General features: G+C 41.2%; 1 protein-coding gene across 3 annotated transcripts in view; it reads right to left on the bottom strand.

The window, feature by feature from the left end:
* The window catches only part of LOC126253283 (integrin alpha-PS1), a 618322-nt gene that overhangs the window by 41731 nt on the left and 552301 nt on the right, over nucleotides 1-24290 (bottom strand). For all 3 annotated transcript variants that reach the window (XM_049954507.1, XM_049954508.1, XM_049954509.1), the window contains 6 exons: nucleotides 19271-19527; nucleotides 18891-19140; nucleotides 16140-16374; nucleotides 8923-9071; nucleotides 8592-8833; nucleotides 2343-2572 (listed from right to left, as the gene is read on the bottom strand). In XM_049954507.1, the coding sequence (XP_049810464.1) occupies nucleotides 2343-2572; nucleotides 8592-8833; nucleotides 8923-9071; nucleotides 16140-16374; nucleotides 18891-19140; nucleotides 19271-19527 (1363 nt within the window). The remainder of the gene's footprint in view (nucleotides 1-2342; nucleotides 2573-8591; nucleotides 8834-8922; nucleotides 9072-16139; nucleotides 16375-18890; nucleotides 19141-19270; nucleotides 19528-24290) is intronic.

Raw genomic sequence — 24290 nt, 5'->3', positions numbered from 1 at the left:
TTATTACAGTTACAAATTGGTTTAACTTCTGATTGTTGATAATTTCTTAAAACCCATAACAAGAACAGACTCTCATGATTCTGAGCCCTGCCTGCTCTGACGTCACGAGCGGCTGACTGGCACCCCCAGAATATCTCGAACAAAAATTACCAATCCAATCCAAACAGAACTCAATTTACTTTTACCTGTAACTTTTATCACTTAAACCTACTCTTTTGCAATTCAATTCTCTGCCTTTTATCTCGCAATCTCAAATCAGCAGTAAGGGTGCATATCACCAACTCCCATTTACCACCATGCACATTTGCACCCTTATACTATGTGACTATGGTTGTACCCTGGTTTACCTCTTCATCTGAAGAAAACTGAAAGCCATGAAAGTTTTTCTTCAGGACTCAAAAAACATGGAAATTGCATGGGGGGAGTTAGGGACAGTAGGAGGACATGTAAAGGCTTTCCAGTGGAACTTCTGCTGCGTGCTCAAAACAAACCTTGAAACATGTGGGCAGTGACTATGGTGCAGAAGTTTCATGGGGAAGGCTTTACACCCCCTTCATCCAGTCCTGATCTGTCCCCATGTAATTTCCATACTTTTGGTGGCCTGAAGAAAGACACTCATGGCCGTCAATTTGCTTCAGACAAAGAGGTGCATGCCTGGGTACAATCATGGTTCCATAGACAACCACAAACATCTTTCCTATACGGTGTTGGTCATCTTGTCTCACAGTGGGGTAAAAGCATTAATGGATATGGTAATTACTTTTGGAATAACAAACAATTTACTTACTTTTTTCCGTCTGTCTCATTTTCATTTGACTGTCCTTTACAGTTTCTACATACGTAAAACACTAAAGATTTTGAGACTTACTCCAAAGGTGCAGACTAGAGGAATGTATCTGAGTTGTAGTGGTCTGGCAAATATATCAAATTAAATAAGAATTAATAAGAAGAAAGGTATCCGAGTTTTGTATGCAGATCAAAATCAAAGTTTGGACGTTATGAAGATTGTAGTAAACGAAACTATAAAGTTGCTAGCTACTCAAAATGTAATTTCAGCTGCGTGACTGCAGAGACCAAAAAGGGTAAAGCTATTATGAAATAGTATATGAATTGCTTATATCTGGAGTTAAAAAAGACATTAGAAGGAGGAGGAGGAGGAGGAGGAGGAGGAGGAGAAGAAGAAGAAGAAGAAGAAGAAGAAGATGTGATGATGACGATGATGATGGCGATGGTGGTGCTGGACATCAAAGACAAAGCCAAAAGACATGGAATGTCAGTCTGAATAAGACAAGGACTGGGAAAGAAAGTGTTTGTGTCCTTTTCAACGGAAGCATCCTGCCAATCACATTGTTTGAATAAAGAAACCATAGAAAATTAAATCTGATTAGCCGCATAAGAAACAACACTGCTCTTCTCGATTGTGTGCTAATCCCTGAATTGGTAGTTTTAGGTTACGAACAGCAATGAGCAAACAAATGTAATAATGAGGGCGATCTAGTTCAATGAAAAATAGAACTACATCGAAATGTAGGTATGTTTTCTGATTTTATTCCTTACTCTCTTGCTTAGATTTTGTTCAGCTCATGTAAATAATTTGTGAGTTTCTGTCAATTGTATCCTCAAGTTTCAAATATACTGCACAGTCCTACAATTGCTTTTAGTAATAAAAACTGTTATAAATGACCACCTTTTGACAAAAAAAGTAGCAAGATGCATCTCTATTCAAAATGTGTGCACTATAAAATAAATTTGGAATATTCTTACCTTCCCATTGATTAAAAATAACCACACATAGTTAAATAGCAGAAATCAAACAATGGAAAGTACATGATGGAATCACAACAACATGGAAAAAGAGACAGTTTGCTACTCACTGCACAGATGTGGCGCTGAGTCTCAGACAGGCACAATGAATAAGAATGGTAGAAAAATTCAGCTTTCCAGCTACGTCCTACATCAGAAGTGGAAAACACACACACACATTCACTAGTCACACACACATGGCCACTGCCATTAACAGGTTTTAATGCCCGACTGCAATTGTGTCTGAGGTGAGCAGCAGTCTAACTGCATTGGGTAGTGAGGATTTGTGCTTATGTGAATGTATGAGAGTTTTGCACTTCTCCTGGACCTAGTCTGAATGCTCAATTTTTCTAGCATTATTTTTCATTTTTCATTGTGCCTGTCTGTGACTTAAGATGTCATCTACATGGTGAACAGAAATTGATCCTTTCCACATTTTGTTAACTAGTAGTATTTTTTAATACTATGCTTAAATCACTTTCAGGGTTTCAGTTTCTAAAAAATAGTTAAGATACTATGAATTATATGAATAATCTTACCTTCAACAGAGGGAGGTTCTATGAGATAGAGTAACCACTTTCCTTGTGGTTTATCATTGGCTACTTGTATTGGCCAATCCACAAGCACATCAACTTGTGCTACTCGCCAGGGACCTTCATTGTAAACTTTGTACAAGTGTAAGACACGTGAACCTACTTCATCGTGATAACGTATAGCAGATTCACCTACCACAGGCCCACTGTAGAACATGTGGTCAGGTTGTACCAATCTGAAAGCATAGAAAAGTGAATGTTGGACTAATTTTGAAGATATACAAATATGTGTGCGAAAATAAGAAACAATAAGAATGCACTCAGAAATATTATTACAATACTTGAAAGTCTTGAACAGAATACAAATAATTGAAGGAGGAGATAAACACTCTATATATAATTGAGACGTTGAAGGCCAATAAGCATATAAATAATAGAGAAATAGTCATTAAGTGTGATCTAATAAAAGAATGAAACACAGACATGTACACATATGTGTATGCTTAAGCATGTGTAAAAACAAACGTGTGTGTGTGTGTGTGTGTGTGTGTGTGTGTGTGTGTGTGTGTGTGACACACACACACACACACACACACACACACACAAATCTACACTTAACCTACAGCTATAATGGTCTCAGCATTGCAGTTCAAGACAAATAGTTTATTGACTACATACACTTATAATCTTTTTAAGTGAATTTATCCAGTTGTTTTCTATGGGTGTACAAGAAAGAAAGAGATGGGCAAGGGCAAGGAGGTGGGACAGCTGCAGAACTCTTGTAATAAGACAGTCTGTCATCAGGTTTGAATTCATTGTGCTTTCCCAGCACAAGATGAAAGCATTATTATATAGGTCTATCTTGGTAGTTTCCATGCCTTGGGGCGATTTTCTTCAGAAATACTCAGTACGTTTTCTTGAACAACGAATATATCTTGAGGGTTGTGCCTTGAGTAAAACATGAGTTCTTGTTTTACTCTGTTTACCCATGCATTACTTAATATGTTATGAAGTTGAACAATAGAAACTTCAGGTTGGAATATCAACAATGTAAGGGAAAGATAGAGTGCTATTTACAATTTTGATCAGTTGACTTCGTAGCAGTGAGGAGAGCTCTGCCTACCATCCTAAGGGAGCCATGGGTCTGATGATGGTTACGTAAAAATAACCGAAACCGGTTATCTATCTCATTGAAACATAAATGGTGTGATCAAGACTGAACTTTAGTCAAAATATAGAGTGCTATTTATCATAAAGATGACATGTTAAGTTGCAGACAGGAACAACAGAAACACACTTACAGCCAAAGCTTTCATCAGAAAAGGAAACACACACAGATTCATTCATACAAGCCAGCACACCTCATGCATACATGACCAAGAAATACAGCTCAGAGCAGAGGTTTTCTAATGAAGGCTTTGGCTGAGAGCTAAGTGTGTAAGTGTGTTTTTGTCATGCCTTTCTGCAACTCATCGTGACATCTTTACAGTAAGTAGCAATATCTATCTTTCCTTTACATTATGAAGTTATTTATGTAATATATCTTTTCATTCTTAGACTAACTTAAATTTGTTATTGTGAAACCACTTAATCAGAAATGAGATACAACAATTATAAAGAGTTACTGGCCTATCTCATTACTACCACACCAATTACAGATGTGCTGCACTTAAATACTATTATTCTGTGTCATTTCACCAACCAACTAGACTTCATACAAATCCCATGACCCCTGACAAATACAGATACAGTGTCATCTTTTGAAAATTTACATGTGTGACAAGTCCAAACACACACAGAATTGTCAATAAAGAAATTCTCCAAGTCATCAGTCCTTGTCGCCAACAGATGATATAATCATGAAAGTCCTATATGCTAACAAATCATGAGCTGGAAAACTTCACAGACTTGTAGCCAAAGACCATTCAATTTTGCCAAAACTGTTTTAACTAAGCTGCAGAAGTTTTACTGGGAAGACCTCAGATATCCTCTCCCTATGTGATATCCATATTTTTGGTGCCCTGAAGAAAGACATATGTGGCTGTTGATTTGCTTAAGATGAAGAGATGCATACCTGGGCAAAATAGTGGTTCTGTAGGCAACCACAAACAAGGCATTGACCATTTGTCTCAGTGGGCTACTGTATTAACAATTATCATGATTACTTTTCGATAATAAATACTTTACTTAACCTTTCTGCGTCCATCTCATTTTCATTTGACTGCCTCTTGTATGGTAAGGAAAGTTCTGGTAGAATGTAAATAACTCAGGAGTATAGGTGATAAATCACAATAGTAGGAGCATCGAGTTACACACAAATTAAACATCACTTGTTTTTGAGCGAATCCTTTAATGAGGTGGAGTATGTATACATGTATGCATATGTACACTGAAGCACCAAAGAAACTGGTATAGGCATGCGTATTCAAATACAATGATACACGTACGTAAACAGGCAGAATATGGCGCTGTAGTCGACAATGCCTATATAAGACAACAAATGTCTGGTGCAGTTGTTAGACCAGTTACTGCTGCTACAATGAAAGGATAGAAGATTTAAGTGAGTTTGAAGATGGTGTTATAGTCAGCGTATGAGCAATGGGACCTGCATTTCCGAGATAGTGATGAAATGGGGATTTTCACATATGACAATTTGGCGAGTGTACCGTGAATATCAGAAATCTGGTAAAATGTCAAATCTCGCTGTGGCTGGAGAAAGATCCTGCAAGAACAGGACTGACAATGACTGAAGAGAATCATTCAATGCTGCACATTTCAATGCTGCACCGTCAGCATGTGTACCATACAATGAAACATCATCAATATGGGCTATTGGAGCCGAAGGCCCACTCGTGTACCCTTGATAACTGCACAACACAAAGCTGTATGCCTCACCTGCCTGTCAACAGTGACATTGAACTGTTGATGACTGGAAACATGTTCGGAGCTTCAAGGAATCCTCAGAACCTTAGGCCCCCTGCAAAACCTTTCACCTGACTCCATCAACCTCCTGACCCCACCGACACCCCGCACCCCTACCTTCTACCTTCTTTCTAAAATCCACAAACCCAATCATCCCGGCCGCCCCATTGTAGCTGGTTACCAAGCCCCCACAGAACGGATCTCTGCCTACGTAGATCAACACCTTCAACCCATTACATGCAGTCTCCCATCCTTCATCAAAGACACCAACCACTTTCTCGAACACCTGGAATCCTTACCCAATCTGGTACCCCCGGAAACCATCCTTGTAACCATTGATGCCACTTCCTTATACACAAATATTCCGCACGTCCAGGGCCTCGCTGCGATGGAGCACTTCCTTTCACGCCGATCACCTGCCACCCTACCTAAAACCTCTTTCCTCATCACCTTAGCCAGCTTCATCCTGACCCACAACTTCTTCACTTTTGAAGGCCAGACATACCAACAATTAAAGGGAACAGCCATGGGTACCAGGATGGCCCCCTCGTACGCCAACCTATTCATGGGTCGCTTAGAGGAAGCCTTCTTGGTTACCCAGGCCTGCCAACCCAAAGTTTGGTACAGATTTATTGATGACATCTTCATGATCTGGACTCACAGTGAAGAAGAACTTCAGAATTTCCTCTCCAACCTCAACTCCTTTGGTTCCATCAGATTCACCTGGTCCTACTCCAAATCCCATGCCACATCCCTTGACGTTGACCTCCACCTGTCCAATGGCCAGCTTCACACGTCCGTCCACATCAAACCCACCAACAAGCAACAGTACCTGCATTATGACAGCTGCCACCCATTCCACATCAAACGGTCCCTTCCCTACAGCCTAGGTCTTCGTGGCAAACGAATCTGCTCCAGTCCAGAATCCCTGAACCATTACACGTAGAACCTGACAACAGCTTTCGCATCTCGCAACTACCCTCCCGACCTGGTACAGAAGCAAATAACCAGAGCCACTTCCTCATCCCCTCGAACCCAGAATCCCCCACAGAAGAAACACAAAAGTGCCCCACTTGTGACAGGATACTTTCCGGGACTGGACCAGACTCTGAATGTGGCTCTCCAGCAGGGATACGACTTCCTCAAATCCTGCCCTGAAATGAGATCCATCCTTCATGAAATCCTCCCCACTCCACCAAGAGTGTCTTTCCGCCGTCCACCTAACCTTCGTAACCTCTTAGTTCATCCCTATGAAATCCCCAAACCACCTTGCCTACCCTCTGGCTCCTATCCTTGTAACCGCCCCCGGTGTAAAACCTGTCCCATGCACCCTCCCACCACCACCTACTCCAGTCCTGTAACCTGGAAGGTGTACACGATCAAAGGCAGAGCCACGTGTGAAAGCACCCACGTGATTTACCAACCGACCTGCCTACACTGTGATGCATTCTATGTGGGAATGACCAGCAACAAACAGTCCATTCGCATGAATGGACACAGGCAGACAGTGTTTGTTGGTAATGAGGATCACGCTGTGGCTAAACATGCCTTGGTGCACGGCCAGCACATCTTGGCACAGTGTTACACCGTCCGGGTTATCTGGATACTTCCCACCAACACGAACCTATTGGAACTCCGGAGATGGGAACTTGCTCTTCAATATATCCTCTCTTCCCATTACCCACCAGGCCTCAATCTCCGCTAATTTCAAGTTGCCGCCACTCATACCTCACCTGTCATTCAACATCATCTTTGCCTCTTCACTTCCGCCTCGACTGACATCTCTGCCGAAACTCTTTGTCTTTAAATATGTCTGCTTGTGTCTGTATATGTGTGGATGGATATGTGTGTGTGTGTGTGAGTGTATACCTGTCCTTTTTTCCCCCTAAGGTAAGTCTTTCTGCTCCCGGGATTGGAATGACTCCTTACCCTCTCCCTTAAAACCCACAGCCTTTCGTCTTTCCCTCTTCTTCCCCTCTTTCCTGATGAGGCAACAGTTTGTTGTGAAAGCTTGAATTTTGTGTGTGTGTTTGTGTGTCTATCGTCCTGCCAGCGCTTTCGTTCGGTAAGTCACATCATCTTTGTTTTTAGATATATTTTTCCCACGTGAAATGTTTCCCTCTATATATATATATATATATATATATATATATATATATATATATATATATAGAGGGAAACATTCCATGTGGGAAAAATATATCTAAAAACAAAGATGATGTGACTTACCAAACAAAAGCGCTGGCACGTCGATAGACACACAAACAAACACAAACATACACACAAAATTCAAGCTTTCGCAACAAACTGTGGCCTCATCAGGAAAGAGAGAAGGAGAGGGAAAGACGAAAGGATGTGGGTTTTAAGGGAGAGGGTAAGGAGTCATTCCAATCCCGGGAGCGGAAAGACTTACCTTAGGGGGAAAGTCACATCATCTTTGTTGTTATACCCGTCCTTTTTTCCCCCTAAGGTAAGTCTTTCCGCTCCCAGGATTGGAATGACTCCTTACCCTCTCCCTTAAAACCCACATCCTTTCGTCTTTCCCTCTCCTTTCCCCTCTTTCCTGATGAGGCAACAGTTTGTTGCTAAAGCTTGAATTTTGTGTGTGTGTTTGTGTTTGTTTGTGTGTCTATCGACCTGCCAGCGCTTTCGTTCGGTAAGTCACATCATCTTTGTTTTTAGATATATTTTTCCCACGTGGAATGTTTCAAAAAATGGCTCTGAGCACTATGGGACTCAACATCTTAGGTCATAAGTCCCCTAGAACTTAGAACTACTTAAACCTAACTAACCTAAGGACATCACACACACCCATGCCCGAAGCAGGATTCGAACCTGCGACCGTAGCAGTCCCGCGGATCCGGACTGCAGCGCCAGAACCGCTAGACCACCGCGGCCGGCGAATGTTTCCCTCTATTATATTGACATCTTTGCTTTTATATATATATATATATATATATATATATATATATATATATATATGTGTGTGTGTGTGTGTGTGTGTGTGTGTGTGTGTGTGTTTTCCTGTTAGTCAGTTATCTCTGAGGAGCAAAAGCTTACCCTCAGTTTAAGTCTCGTATAAGTGCCAGTCAGTTGTTCAACATATCTATAATACATTGATGGTCATTTTTACTTCTTCCAATACTGCACTCCAACCAGGACTTTCCAGTACCATAATTGATAATATGCTAGCTTTGATAAAAACATTTCCTTACAGATAAACTTGGCACAAATAATAATTGTGACTGAAGAAATAGAAGGAAGTCCCTTTCTTATATGTGAACCTTGCACATATAATACATATGACTGAAGAAATATGAGGAAGTCTCTTACCCTCTTATCGATAACTCTGCCTTTCTGATAACAGCAATGTGAAGTTTCAGAGGATCCTGTGGGTTTACTTCAGTAGATGTAGAATTTGCAAAGACCCTAAATTCAAGTAATGACTCAATATCATCCAGACCTCTTGGGTCAAATCGGACTGTCAATTTTGCAGGCATATCTCTCTTGAAAGGGTTTCCCAAGCTACATGATACCAATGTGCTGTTGTATGGCCTGCAAATAAGCTTCTTATTCTGGGGGAAGAAAGAAGAAAATAAACTTAGGCATTAAAATACAAAATAATTAAAAATGATATTATTTCTTAGGTTGTAATCATCATTACTTCAGTTTTGTGTCCAATGTAGCTGAGACTTGCAGGGTGAGATATAAATAGTTGTGCCTCATAAGCAGATTCCCTGTAGTTATTCACTTGTATATCTAATTTCATCTCCTGATCTCGCCCAAGGGTTAAGTCCCATGCACCTGATTCCCCTGAAACAGAAAATGTAAAGAAATTAACATTGTAACAAAATGAGCGGGTGGTGTAAATTGTGTATTTAGAAATTAAATATTCAGGAGTGAAGGAGACCACTCACTGAATAGCAGAAGCAATTATTCATTGTCACATGCACACACAAAAGATAAAGAAAATTAGTAACTTTCAGAATAAATCCTCTCCCCACTCTCTCTCTCTCTCTCTCTCTCTCTCTCTCTCTCTCTCACACACACACACACACACACACACACACACACATACACACACACACACACACACACACAAAAGTGGTGCATAGGTACTGGAGCTAGTGGGATATGGTGCACAAAAGTGACTCGGGGACTTGAATCAGGAGGGGTTGACAGAGCAGAGAAAGGGGAAACAGTGAGATGGAAGGTGTAGGGCAGTGGTTTAACAGAGATTGAGGCCAGGAAGGTTTGAGAGTGGAAGATATGTTGCAAGGATAACTCGCATATGCTTAGTTCAGAAAAGCTGGTGGTGGACGGAAGTATCCAGGTGGTGCGAGTTATGACTCAGCCATTGGAATCGAATATGCTGTTTTCGTCTGCATGTTGTGCCACTGGCTGGCGTACTTTGTTCTTGGGCACAGTTTGATTGTGGCCATTCATCCTGGTGGACAGCTAGTTGGTTGTCATATCGACATAAAAACCTGTGCAAGGATTGCAGTGGAATTCGCCATCATAGGTGGTCCTGCTTCTGATGGGGTAGGATAAGCTTTTGACAGAACTGGAGTAGGAAGTGCTGGACAGGTGGATTGGTCAGATCTTGCAACTGGACAAGGGGTTGGGAGTGGTATAGGGATGGAGCAGAATGTTATGTAGGTTGGGTGGGTGGCAGAGTACCACTTCAGGAGAGTAGGAAGGATCTTGGGTAGGATGTCCATTTCCATGCAGGATGATAGATATTCAAAGCCTTGGCAAAGGGTATATTTTAGCTGTTTCAGTGCACAGATATATTGGAAGATGACAGGGGTGCCCTTCAAAGCTGATTATTGGTGGTGGTAGGGGGGATTTAGGTTGAGTGAGGATGTGGCATGAGAAATCTGTTTGTGGACTATGTTTGAGAGGGCGGTGGAATGGGGGTGGGGGGTGAGTGCCTCTGTGGGAAGTCCCTTGTGGGACCTTCAGCATACTGTTGCCATGCTGTATAGGAGCGATTTATCAGTGTGGAAGGGATGACAGCTGTCAAAATGCAGGTACTATTGGTATTAGTGGGTTTAATGCAAACAGAGGAGTGGATGGAACCATCAGAGAGGTGGATATCAACATTGAGGAAGGTGGCCCACTGAGTTGCGGATAAGCTGGTAAATCAGATGCGAGAGAAGATGTTCAGGTTATGGAGGAATGATGATAGGGTGTCTTGGCCATGAGTCCAATGAACCTGGACCAGACAAGGGGTTTGTGGTTTTGGGAGGCTAGGATGGTTGCTATAGACGGCTGATAAAAATTTGGGCGTAGGAGGGTGCCATGTGGGTGCCCGTGGCTGTGCCAAGGATTAGTTTGTATACCTTGCCCCCAAAGTAAAAGTAGCTGTGTGTCAGTATATAGCTGATAAGGTGAAGGATGTTCGTTTGTTTTGTTTTGTTTTAGGGTGCAAAAACTACAAGAGTCATATGCGCCCAAGTCAGAACTGTAGAACACAAAGATGAAAACGGAGTTCAAAACTACTACATGTTAAGTCCAATCAACAGAAGGAGAGTGGGGAAAGATCCATTGTTGATGCTCCAGAAGTAAAGACAATCAAGACAATGCTGAAGATGCCGCTCAAGGAGACAAGTCCACGGAGACCTGCAACAGATGGCAAAATTGTCAATGAACAGGGAGCCAGAAATGGTGTTCAGGATGGAACCCTGAGGCACACTGTTTTCCTGGATGAAGACGTCCAACAAGGCAGAACCCACACATACCTTGAAAACTCGGTCTTTTAAAAATTCCTGAAGGAAACAGGGCATGTGGCCATGGAAGCCCAACATGTAGAGAGTACGGAGGATACGATTCCTCCAGCAGGTGTCTTAGGCTTTCTCCAAATCGAAAAACGCAGCCACAGACTGGTATTTCTGTAGAAAACCATTGGTTGACAAAGTGACAGTGTGATCAACTGCAGAATGGCATGCTCGAAATCCACACTGTGTGGTGGCTAGTAAATTGTGAGACTCGAGCCACCATACCAGCTGGCCGTGAATCATACATTCCATCACTTTGCAAACACAGCTTGTAAGATAATTGGGGCAGTAGTTAGAAGGGTGTTTGTCCTTACTGTGCTTAGGTATGGGGATGAGAGTGGCTTCACGCCAGCATCTGGGAAACATGCCTGCTACCCCGTGCGATTGTATGTATGATGGAGAATATGCTTGCCTGCAAGAGAAAGGTTTTGCAACATCTGAATGTGAACATTGCCCATCCCTGGGGTGGAGGATCAGGATGAAGTGAGAGCATGATCTAGCTCTCTCATAATAAAGGCAATATTGTAGCACTCATGATTCTGAAAAGAGAAGGATATCACCTGGGCCTCTTACACTCATTTCCAATGGAGAAAGGCAGGGTGATAGTGGGTGGAGCTCAAAACCTCCGCAAAATAGCTACCCAAGGTGTTGGAGATAGCAACAGGTTCCACTATGACATCATCTGCTTTGGTCAGGCTGGAAATTGAGGAAAGGACCTTCGTCCCAGAGAGCCATCGTAGGTTGGCCTACACAATGGAAGATGGAGCGGAACTATTTAAAAAACTAGTAAATGAAATACAGCTAGCTTTTTTGCTATCTTGAAGAACGCAATGACGCTGTGTATGCAACTGTTTATAATAAATGCAGTTTGCCATTTTAGGATGATGGTTAAAAACGCAGAGAGCCTCTCTCCATGTGCAAATTGCGTTGTGGCATGCCTCAGTCCACCAACGGCCAGGGCACTAAAGAAGTAGTGCAAGGAATGGAATGTTCTGCAGCAGTAAGGATAATATTTGTGAGATATTCTACCTGACCATCAAAACTGGGGAAATGTTGTTCATTGAAGGTTGCCAGGGTGGAGTAAAGCCTCCAGTTGGCCCCAGAAAGCTGTCACATGGGTGTGCACGTAGGTGGGGGTAGGAGACAGCACACGGGAAATGGTGGCTCAAGTAAATGTCGGAGAGAATGGACCCCTGAAGACAACAGGCATGCTGGGCAGTGCAGAAGGAGAGGTCCAAACGGGAATAGGTGTGCGAGGAACCTGAACGGAATGTGGGTGCTCCCGTAGTAAGACAAATGAGATTAAGTTGACTGAGAAGGTCAGCCAAGAGGTGTATCTCTCAGACAGGCTCTGATAGAACCCCAAAGGGGATGGTGCACATTAGAGTCACCAAGCAGCAGAAAGGGGTGAGGGAGTTGTCCCAGAAGCTGGAGGAAGTCTGCCCTGGTGACACAATGATGGAAGGATGTAAATGGCACAAAGGGAAAAGGTGAAGTGAGGAAGGAAAATGCAGACTGTAACAGCTTGAAGCTGGGTAGTCAGGGAGATGGGTTGACTATGAATGTCATCCCAGATGAACAGCGAGACCCACCATGAGATGGAATGCTGTCCTCAGGAGCAAGACGTAGCAAGAGCAGTACTGTAAGAGCCCGATGGTAGAAAGCAGGGTTTCCAACTAGCCAAAAACTTGTGAGCAACAGGATAAGGCCCTTTTTCCTTCACCCAGATCTCCTGGATGGTCCGCTCATTGAGATAGAGGGGACAATCTCAGGAGGAGGCTGCATGGTCACTATTGCAATTGATACAGCAGGGAGAAGGAGGTGGACAATTGCCCTCATGAGCATCCCTACCACAGGTTACACATTTAGCCAGGTGTCAACAGGACATTCAAGTGGGGTTGTAATGATGACTCCGGTAGCAGCATATTGGTTTTGGAACATACGATTGCACTGTGATAACTCCATAGCCTGCTGTGATCTTTGATGGAAGCACCACTCTGTCAAAAGTGAGAAGAAGAATCTGTGTGGGCACTAAGGATGCATTTACTTTTTTCATCAGTCGATGAACTGCAATGACATCCTGATGAGAGAGATACATTTGGATTTCTGCCTTGGTCAGACCATCGAACAGCCTAGTGTAAATAAACCACGGGAAGGATTCAACATCCCATGGGCCTCAGCATGAACAGGACAGCCACGAAGGGGTAAAGCTGCAAGCAGTTGTTGTGCTTGAGAATCAGAAGTAGTCTCCAAAAGCAAAGTGCCATGGAATAAATGAGAGCAGGACTTCACAGGGGCGGCAACTGTACCAACACCTTTCTGAATAATAAATGGATTCACCACAGCAAACGACTGACGGTCTTCAATACATGAAACCATGAGAACCGTGCAGCAGCTGAGGGGTTCTTTGAATCAAGAGCCTCACTCTGTTTACATTTAGTTGATATTGACTGTGAAGATGATGTTTGGCTCATTGTGAGAAAATCCACCAAGATTGCCAGCATCTCTATATGCCATAGAGAGAATGGAGGTCCTGAACCAAAGATTAAATGTCCTTTGCCATACTGCAGTTGACAGCCCACGATCGTTTGCTAAACGGACAATAACTCAGACAACAAACATAAATGAGAACATAAGTCATAATGGGCACTCCATCAATAAATGGAAAATCGTTAAAGGTAGAGCGTAATGAGTACAAAGTGGTGGGGGATCATCACTTAATAAATGGTGATGGCTAAAAAGACAATGCCCAATATGCAACCTAGCAAAAATGATATCCTCATGGCAAGAGGGCCGATGTGTGAGGACTGCCGCCTTGGCAGCCACATCAGAGGCCTCGTTTTCTGTCAGACCAATGTGACCAGGGACCCACATAAACATCACAGTGGCTTCATCAAAAGTGAGCAAGTGAAAGCTTTCCTGGGTCCGTTGCACTAAGGGACGGATGGTGTACAGCACACAGAAACTCTGAAGGGCACTGAGAGATTTGGAGCAGATGAAAATTGAAAAGCCTGTGTCACCAGATGTACTGCATGGCCTGATACAGGGTGAAGAGCTCCGCTGTAAATACTGAGCAGTGTCCCAGAAGGCAATACCAAAAATCGTCGGTGCCAGTGATGATAGCACACCCGAAACCAAGGTCAGTCCGAGAGCCATCAGTGTACACAAAGTTACTATCGCAAAGTTCTGTAAGTGAACATGTGCTACCACATGAAGCCAAGGTGGTGAAGGTTTGACACACATCAGGAACATGGCAGGTAGCATGAAGTTAAGCTGCCGGAGCAAAAGCTGAAAGAAAACTCCAGGAGGTAACAGAGAAGAGGGACACACTTCATACTGGCAATCAAAGAAGTCATTGAAGGAGGCGGCTTAGGATAGGTGGCAGGCATGGCACACAAATGGTATGTGTATCTTCTGAGGAGAAAATCATGGTGGTATGACAATGACAGTTCGGCCCCTTCTGCATACAGACTCTCAACTGGGTTAGTGTAAATGGCCAAATGGATGCCATGATGGTGGATTGTACAGATGGTGTAGGATGGATGGACATGCAGATGCATAAATGAAACACCAAACAGATGAGGGAACAGTAAAAACAGTAGAGAGTTGTCTGATCCGCTCACAAGGAAGTACCACTGAAGAGGCGTAGGACATTGAGGGACTGCGTACAGTGGGCGACTAGGTAAGACACACAGGAGGACTAAGAAAGTTTCCTATTGGGCATGATCCCCAGGGATTTTGTAGTTTCAACAAACAGAAGAGCAAAAGGTTCAAGATGTAAAGACAGTGGATGAAATCAATTGTGCCATCAGAAATTCATACAAACACCTGACAGAGGGTCCAATTGGCAATTTGGGAAGGTAGCAGCTCAGGTAATCACCTCTCCCTGGGCCAGGCCTGTATCAGGTGGTATGTGCAAACCCTACCTGTTGACCTGAGGCTGGGAATTACCCATTACCCAGTCACCTGTTACACATCTGATGCATGGACCAGCCTTCAAGAGTGCACAGAGAGGAAGAGGAAAAAGAGGAACCTCAAACACTAAAGCAGAGGAAGGATATGGCAAGGAGAATGAAGAAAGAAAAAAGGAATGAAAAACAGTGGAGAGATTGTTCCGATGTTGGCTACTGAAAATGCAGAACACATTCCCCATAACATTCCAGACATGTTCCTCAAGTGAGGAGAAAAAGAATAGTAAGAAGACAGACAAGCAGTACTGAATGGAAAAGATGCTGCAAAGGCTGGACCCCCATAGTAGCCAAAGTACAAACCCGCCAAAGAGCCAAACCCCTGGGAGGAAGTCAAAGAATGAAAGACTGTTATCCAAAAATGCCACACATAGAGAAACTTCTTTCACTTTCCCCTCTTTCCTTTCAGTAGATGGGGAAGCCACTCACTGCAAAAGATGAAATAATTCATCTTCTAAGCAAAATGCAGAGCAGCAATCACTTTTCATGCTGGTGTATTACTCATCTTTATTTCCTTTATAAATAAAACTCACTGGTGACACACAAATGTGAACAAGTGTGGTGCTTCCAAACTTTAACTTTCATTGTACTGTGAAGTCTCCTCATTTATTAACACTGAATACTAAATTAGAGTTCAAGTCACATTGTTTACAGCTTTATTTCCCATTGGAAGCAAATGACTATTCCAACGGATATTCAAAGCCTCAGTCTGGCAATGCATGATAAAGAAACATTAAGGGTGAAGCAACGTTTCTGAAAACTGGAAATTCTGTAAACATTTTCATATTCTGTCTTTGTGGCAATTACACGCTTTACTATATATAGATGTGTTATCAGTATACATGTATCTGTCTTTATGTAGGGAGAACTATTGTTTTGAAGTGTCATTTCATGATCTGATATGATTGCATAATTCATATACACACACATAGCCAATTGATATGAAAAAAATAGAAAATAAAAATAATAAAAAAAACACCAAAAATGTTGTATAGCACTAGAAACAAATATTCAATCATATTCTTTTCATCTGCACAGAATGTAAATAGAAAATAGCTGGTGTTACACTGGATGGAAATAGAAAATATTATTTCCTTCAAATTAAATAAATTAAGAACTGAAATATAAATTACTTTGTGTGAGAACTGGTCTTGCATCCACAACAAGTTCACTCTCACAGATGTCATTGTCACCACAATCCTTTTGAAATGTTGCATGAATCACTTTTGAGGCCTCTTGTTGATTCAGAATGGGAAAGCTGTCAATTGTAGGTAGTGGCTGACCTTCTTCTGCTTGTCTTGGTTCTCTTTGTACAAGAGTATATGCTAGGCGGAAGCTGATTGGAGACTGAATGTCACGTGTATTTTCCTGCAATATGATATGTTTTATAAGTAACTTCTGAACAGTTATTAGAATTCATAACTTCATTGTATAAAGGATAAAATTACATGGTAACTGGAGGGCATGTAATGATAATTAATTAATGAGATGCAGAAATTAATTTGTCACCTACAACCATAATAATTACTCTACTAAGCTTGCAAAACGGTAAAACAAATTAGATGACAAGTTCAGAAAAATGTAATCTACAGTTATTTCAATAGTAAATAGTAGTTGCCACATTTACATTGTCAATGGTCTTAGAAATAATGTTTCATTACTGAAGTGCTCCTACAGTCACTAAAATTAATTGTCTGGATTTTGCTATTTACAAATTTGGATTTATTAGGATTTAATTTTTGAGCTTTTGTAGTAGCACACTTGAACCTAAGAGATAGTCAAATAGTGAGAAATACCTTGCATCAGTGCAGCTCGTTAACTTGTGTCCTTTAATGATGTTGAAGTTATAAATTATATGAAATTTTTCTGATAAATTATTATGGTATGCTAACAAAGACATCACTCAATCAGTTCTTGAGTCTCGCTCATCAATCTCATTTAGCTGTAGGCTTCACTATAGTCGTGCCATAGATGTGCGTTACCCTAATCTCTGCTTTTACAGCAGTAAACTTATCACTTTTCAAATAACATCTGTTAATTAAATTATTTAGTTCAAGATGCCCCCTAAAATCATTTTATAACTTTTTTCTGTCTATTCTGTTAATGAGATATCTAGGCATTTAGCGATAATTTAAAATTGTATGTCACCACAAACACTTAAAAACTCTAATTTATGAACTGTTTTGACAAAATAATCATATATAGAAACCCCATGACCACTAGCTTTAATTGAAAAATTTTTGTAACTCAACAATTGGCAGGATTTATTTCTATCAAAATGGATAAAAACAGATCCGGTGTTAGATTCATCAGAAAAGGGAACCATTGCAAGGAATGTCAGAACTACTTTCAAATGGATAGTTGTTTTACAACCTATACAATCTGCAAAATGTTAGGTGAACAAAACTATGAGTTACAGTTTGCAGCTGTTATCTTTTTAGGCCTAGATCCGATGAATGGATAGTGGTCACACCTCCCAAGTCAGTAGGAAGATTCATATGACAATTCAAGTCTAATGTCTTCAGTATAGCTATTAAAGTTACAGAACCATATAAACAGCACATTATTATTATAAATGAGAAAGTAGCAGCCAGTATCCCCCCCCCCCCCCCCCATACACACACACAAAAGAAAAGCTGACTTTCTTGTTAACTTTGCCTGGGTAAGCACAAGTGAAAATAATAGGTGCTACACACCATACATAGGATATGCTGAGTCACAGATAGATCCAATGAAAAGACTGTCAGAAAGTGAGCTTTTGACCAACTAGGCCTTCATTGAAAATGCACACGCATGTGCGCGCGTGCCCACACACACACACACACACACACACACACACACACACACACACACACACACACACACACACACACACACACACACACCTGTCACATTTTCCCAGCAGACTACATTGCATGCAGGCATTGCAGCTCAGCTTAGGAGATAGAGTGTGTCAGTTGGACTGCACGAGGGGAGAAATGGGGTGAGGGGCAGGAGAAAGGGTCGGAAAGAATGGCTGACAATTAAAGGGAAAGGCAAAAGGTGTACAGGATAGGAATGTGACAATAATGAGTTCATTCTGACTGCAGGGAGGGGCAGTTGTGTGTAGTGCACAATGACAAAGAGGAGTTGATTTGTGAGGAAATTTGGTTAGAACAGAAGAAGAAAGTTAGGGTCATGAATCAGGGATGGAGGTAGGTGTGAGACAGGGGATAGCAGAGATTGAGGCCAGGAGGATTACAGAACTGCCTCCAATGTTGCAAGGGTGACCCCTTTAGTAATTCAGAGAAGCTAGCATTGTGGGAGAGGATCCCATGGCACAAGCTGTGTAGCAGCCACTGAAATCTAGCAATTATGATCAATCGCATGTTTTATCACTGGGAGATCAACTTCACCCTTGGTCACAATGTGGCTGTGATCATTCATTCAGGTAGACAGCTGGTTGGTGGTCATACCCACATTAAACACTGTGCAAAAATTGCAGCATATCTAGTATATGACATGACTGCTTTCACAGGTGGCCCTGTCTCTGACAGCATAGAATAACCAAGTATTGGTACTGGAGTAAGACGTGCTGTGTGGGCACATCGGATAGGTCTTGCACCTGTGTCTTGCCCCAGGAAACAATCCATACGTCCCCGGCCATATGAGCTGTAGTGTTGGCACAACACAATCATCCAGGACAATGTAGCCATACAGTCCTAAGAAATTCACGGGACTCTTTCTTCTGACACTCGGTGTTTATCCATATTACAAACATTTTTAGTTTATTTATCTCTTTTAAGTACAAAAATTGTTTTAGAAACACATACTATTTCAGAAGCCTTCATCAGTTTATTGTTTCAGAAAGAAAACCTTACAACTCGCTACTTATGTAAACTCACCTTGATGAAGACAGTTTCCTCTTCACAATGTCTGAGATCACCCTTATGGGACAGATCTGGTTTCAGTACAATTTGTCTCTTCTTTACATTTGATTTTTTGGAACTTCCAGGGGCAAAATACACACGTGAAAATTTCTTCCTGTTGTTAAATGTTTCCGCTTCTATAGCATAATTGAGTGTTACACTTTGAGTCCCTCGACTAAAATTTTTGACCAATGATTTTATAGTACAACATGTTCGGAAGGTGAAGCTGGAAAAAATAAACACAGTCTACCATTTCAGAATACTCTCAAGCACATCATATAATGTACACTTACAATGTTAGTAAATTCCTATATTTCCACCTTAAAACCTTCATAAAGCATAAAAATAAATCTTACCAGGTATTGTTAGCATCTGGGTATCGCTTACAGCCAAGATGATTAGGGTCAATACTGCGCAAGTTCCGTTCAGGTTCAACAGTTGTAACAATGTCAATGATAGGCCGTGAACGTAGCAGTACAATGCTATCTTGCTCATAAGCACCTATCAGCAGATCAGGATATCCATTCTGATCCAAGTCTAGGCCACCACTCAAAGAATAGCCAAATGTGCGCATAGGCAGAACATTGGATGGAAGACTCTCAGCACGCAGTACCTATAACCATGAGTGACTTTTCAGTTAAGTTGCAATGATGGAATATACTGAAGTAAAGCAAGCATGCTGTACCTGCAAGTGTCTTACCGTATACACTAACATTCTTAAAGCTACACACTATGAAAATAACAGAGCAAATGCTGTTGATTTAATAACATACATCTTCTTCTTCTTCTTCTTCTTCTTCTCTCTCTCTCTCTCTCTCTCTCTCTCTCTCACTCACACACACACACACACACACACACACACACACACACACACACACACACACACACAAGTTGCTAAAAATCTTTTGTAATACATTATCAGAAAGAAATGACAAAAGAATGGTGTGAGTGTTATTAGGGAAAGAGATCATAAACAGTTTATCAATAAATGTTTGAAAATAAATTATATTAAAAAGTATTAAAAATAACAAGTATTATTTTTTAGAGCAGAATCCTAAGAACAATAGAAGGGCGCAGAGGGATTGGGAATGGGGTGGGGTGGGAGGTTAGAGATGAGAGGTCTAAGACTTAACAAACAATGGTTGTGATATATTGCGTAAACCAAAGACAGACTGAGTACAAGGGTTAACTATGTTTAAGAGAGCCCATTCCTGTCTCCAACATACTGTCGCTTTGACAAAGGTATGAAGGAAAGGAGGATAAGGGTTTACACTATACCTGTATCAGGATTGTTACAGATGAATCCAAGTTCAGATTGTACAAAGATAAGCTACCAGTTTGGATAACCGATCGTATCAGAATGTAGTGTATGAAGTGGAGAACTATTATGGTACAAAAAACAGTCACAGCTCAGTTACATGATTTCACTGCAGATAATACTTTAGAACACTCATGAACCCTTGCATAATTCCAGGAGCATAGGAAAAGCTCTCAAAGCAAAATTAAAACACTATTATAAGTTGTGAACTCTCTTATGGGAACATGTCACTGGTGATCTACCTAAGCTGTGCACAATATTTAATAACCATCTCCAGTTGATAATTGGCAAGTAAAATTAAGGTTTCATTGATAATGTGTTGCATGAAAACTTTTACAAGCTGGTATGCCTACACAGTTATGTGACATACATTTGCAGGAATCACTGAAAAGTAAAAACTCAAATGAATACGATGAAACATCAAGTATGCTTATGAAGGTGTTTGACAAAGGGTCTGTTTCCAGACTTTAAAATATTCTGAAGTAAAACCACTTCACAAAAAGAGAGGTACTGATAAGGTAGACAATTACAGAATGAGCCCCTTATACTACCAGTGTTTCAAAGCCTTTGAAATGGCTACATGTAAAAGAGTGGTAACAGTAACATATCTCACATAATTTGCAGTAAGGCTTCACGAGCGGAGCAACAACAGAAATGTAACTTATTCTTTTGAGTTGTTAGGCAACTGCAGAACTAGATAATAAGTTGAGGTTCCTTCTTTGACCTGACGAAAACAGTCTGGAGAATCATTGTATAAAGAAAAATTCACCAATGGTTCTTTTTCTAACTATCAAACATTAAGCATAAGGTTGTTCTGTAGTGCCAACAAATGGGAAATGAATGTGAATCTGAATGAAGTCGTGTGAAGCTGGTGAGGCTTAGGGTTTTGTTCTAGGTCCACTGTACTATTTTATATATGTCACTGACTTGTCATTAAACAGAACAGATGATTCAACAATTTTTATATTTGTAGATGGCTCAAGTGCCACTGTGAAGGATGACAGATATAATGTATGTGTTTAAGTAATAGGGTAATGGATAATATCAGCTCATGACTTAACAGAGAACAGAATGTCACTTAACTGCAACAAAGCGCAACTCAGTTCTCAATACAGTACTTTCATAAAAATCAAGTATCTTTTTCTTTTATTTTTATTCCATGAACTTCAAATAATCAGTGAAGCCAAGCATTTTAAATTATTGAGACTGAAAATGTATGAGAAGCCTTCTGGAAATTGTCACACTCACACTTTTATGCAGACTGTGAGTGCCAATGTCTTCACTATGTGAATAAGTTATACTAACAAGAACCATGGACCTTGCCGTTGGTGGGGAGGCTTGTGTGCCTCAGCGATACAGATAGCCATACCGCAGGTGCAACCACAACGGAGGGGTGTCTGTTGAGAGGCCAGACGAGCGTGTGGTTCCTGAAGAGGGGCAGCAGCCTTTTCAGTAGTTGCAGGGGCAACAGTCTGGATGATTGACTGATCTGGCCTTGTAACACTAACCAAAACAGCCTTGCTGTGCTGGTACTGCGAACGGCTGAAAGCAAGGGGAAACTACGGCCGTAATTTTTCCCGAGGGCATGCAGCTTTACTAAATGATTATATGATGATGGTGTCCTCTTGGGTAAAATATTCCAGAGATAAAATAGTCCCCCATTCGGATCTCCGGGCGGGGACTACTCAAGAGGACGTCGTTATCAGGAGAAAGAAAACTGGCATTCTACGGATCGGAGTGTGGAATGTCAGATCCCTTAATCGGGCAGGTAGGTTAGAAAATTTAAAAAGGGAAATGGATAGGTTAAAGTTAGATATAGTGGGAATTAGTGAAGTTCGGTGGCAGGAGGAACAAGACTTCTGGTCAGGTGAATATAGGGTTATAAATACAAAATCAAATAGTGGTAATGCAGGAGTCGGTTTAATAATGAATAAAAAATAGGAGTGCAGGTAAGCTACTACAAACAGCATAATGAATGCATTATTGTGGTCAAGACAGACACGAAGCCCATGCCTACTACAGTAGTACAAGTTTATATGCCAACTAGCTCTGCAGATAACAAAGAAATTGAAGAAATGTATGACGAAATAAAAGAAATTATTCAGATAGTGAAGGGAGACGAAAATTTAATAGTCATGGGTGACTGGAATTCGGTAGTAGGAAAAGGGAGAGAAGGAAACGTAGTAGGTGAATATGGATTGGGGCTAAGAAATGAAAGAGGAAGCCGACTGATAGAATTTTGCACAGAGCACAACTTAATCATAGCTAACACTTGGTTCAAGAATCATAAAAGAAGGTTGTATACATGGAAGAAGCCTGGAGATACTGACAGGTTTCAGATAGATTACATAATGGTAAGACAGAGATTTAGGAACCAGGTTTTAAAGAGACCTTTGGAGAAAAGAGAACCACTTGTATGAATATCAAGAGCTCAGATGGAAACCCAGTTCTAAGCAAAGAAGGGAAAGCAGAAAGGTGGAGGGAGTATATAGAGGGCCTATACAAGGGCAATGTACTTGAGGACAATATTATGGAAATGGAAGAGGATGTAGATGAAGATGAAATGGGAGATACGATACTGCGTGAAGAGTTTGACAGAGCACTGAAAGACCTGAGTTGAAACAAGGCCCCTGGAGTAGACAACATTCCATTAGAACTACTGACGGCCTTGGGAGAGCCAGTCCTGACAAAACTCTACCATCGGGTGAGCAAGATGTATGAGACAGGCGAAATACCCTCAGACTTCAAGAAGAATGTAATAATTCCTATCCCAAAGAAAGCAGGTGCTGACAGATGTGAAAATTACCAAACAATCAGTTTAATAAGTCACGGATGCAAAATACTCATGCGTATTCTCTACAGACGAATGGAAAAACTGGTAGAAGCTGACCTCAGGGAAGATCAGTTTGGATTCCGTAGAAATATTGGAGAGGGAGACCAAGAGATGAATACACTAAACAGATTCAGAAGGATGTAGGTTGCAGTAGGTACTGGGAGATGAAGAAGCTTGCACAGGATAGAGCAGCATGGAGAGCTGCATCAAACCAGTCTCTGGACTGAAGACCACCACCACAACAACAACAACAACAACAACAACAACAACAACAATGAAACATCAAAGTTTATTTACTTTATATCTAAAAACAGAGATGATGTGACTTACCAAACGAAAGCGCTGGCACGTCGATAGACACACAAACAAACACAAACATACACACAAAATTCAAGCTTTCGCAACAAACTGTTGCCTCATCAGGAAAGAGGGAAGGAGAGGGAAAGATGAAAGGATGTGGGTTTTAAGGGAGAGGGTAAGGAGTCATTCCAATCCCGGGAGCGGAAAGACTTACCTTAGGGGGAAAAAAGGACGGGTATACACTTCATTATATTCTCTCCCATTGTCTCCTGTTTAGTGAGACCTATGTGCATTCATAAGGATACAGACAGTCCAGAATGAGCAATCTGAATGTCTTCTAATGTTAATACATGAACTTCATGCTGTTCAATGTCCAACCACTGCCACTCCTCTATATGAATTCCCTCATAGGCTTCATGATTTACTGCATGGATTCGTTCAAAAGAAACTGTAGTGAATACTAGACAAAGATTTCATTTTCAATCAGTTTCCAGTATAGCTGAAAATATGTATATAACAATGCTAAACTTTTGTTTTGGGTTATTATTAAATTTTTACCATTTTTTATTACCAACATTCGTCATTTATGTAGTCACTTGATTGATGAGTTCTGACTCGCACTGAGCCATAGTACCCGTGAAAAATAAAGGGGGAGCATAGGGGGAGCGTGAAAGTGACAACAATTTGTTTGAAGAACCTATCCTGATATTTGCACGACTGGTTGAGATAAACAGCAGAAAACTCTTGAACAGAATGACTAAATTAGGACATTAAACTCATACCTTCCAAAACTGAGTCCATTGTCTTACAAATTGTATCCTCTGGCCCAACAGAAGCACTAATACTGAGAGGGAGCTATAATTCACAGAGGAAGTGATACAGATACATAGAAGTATTCTGTTAGTTCCATAGCATAACGTTAACA

Source organism: Schistocerca nitens, chromosome 4 (genome assembly GCF_023898315.1).
Source record: "Schistocerca nitens isolate TAMUIC-IGC-003100 chromosome 4, iqSchNite1.1, whole genome shotgun sequence".
Lineage (NCBI taxonomy): Eukaryota > Metazoa > Arthropoda > Insecta > Orthoptera > Acrididae > Schistocerca > Schistocerca nitens.
This window is presented reverse-complemented; position numbering and strand designations above follow the sequence as displayed.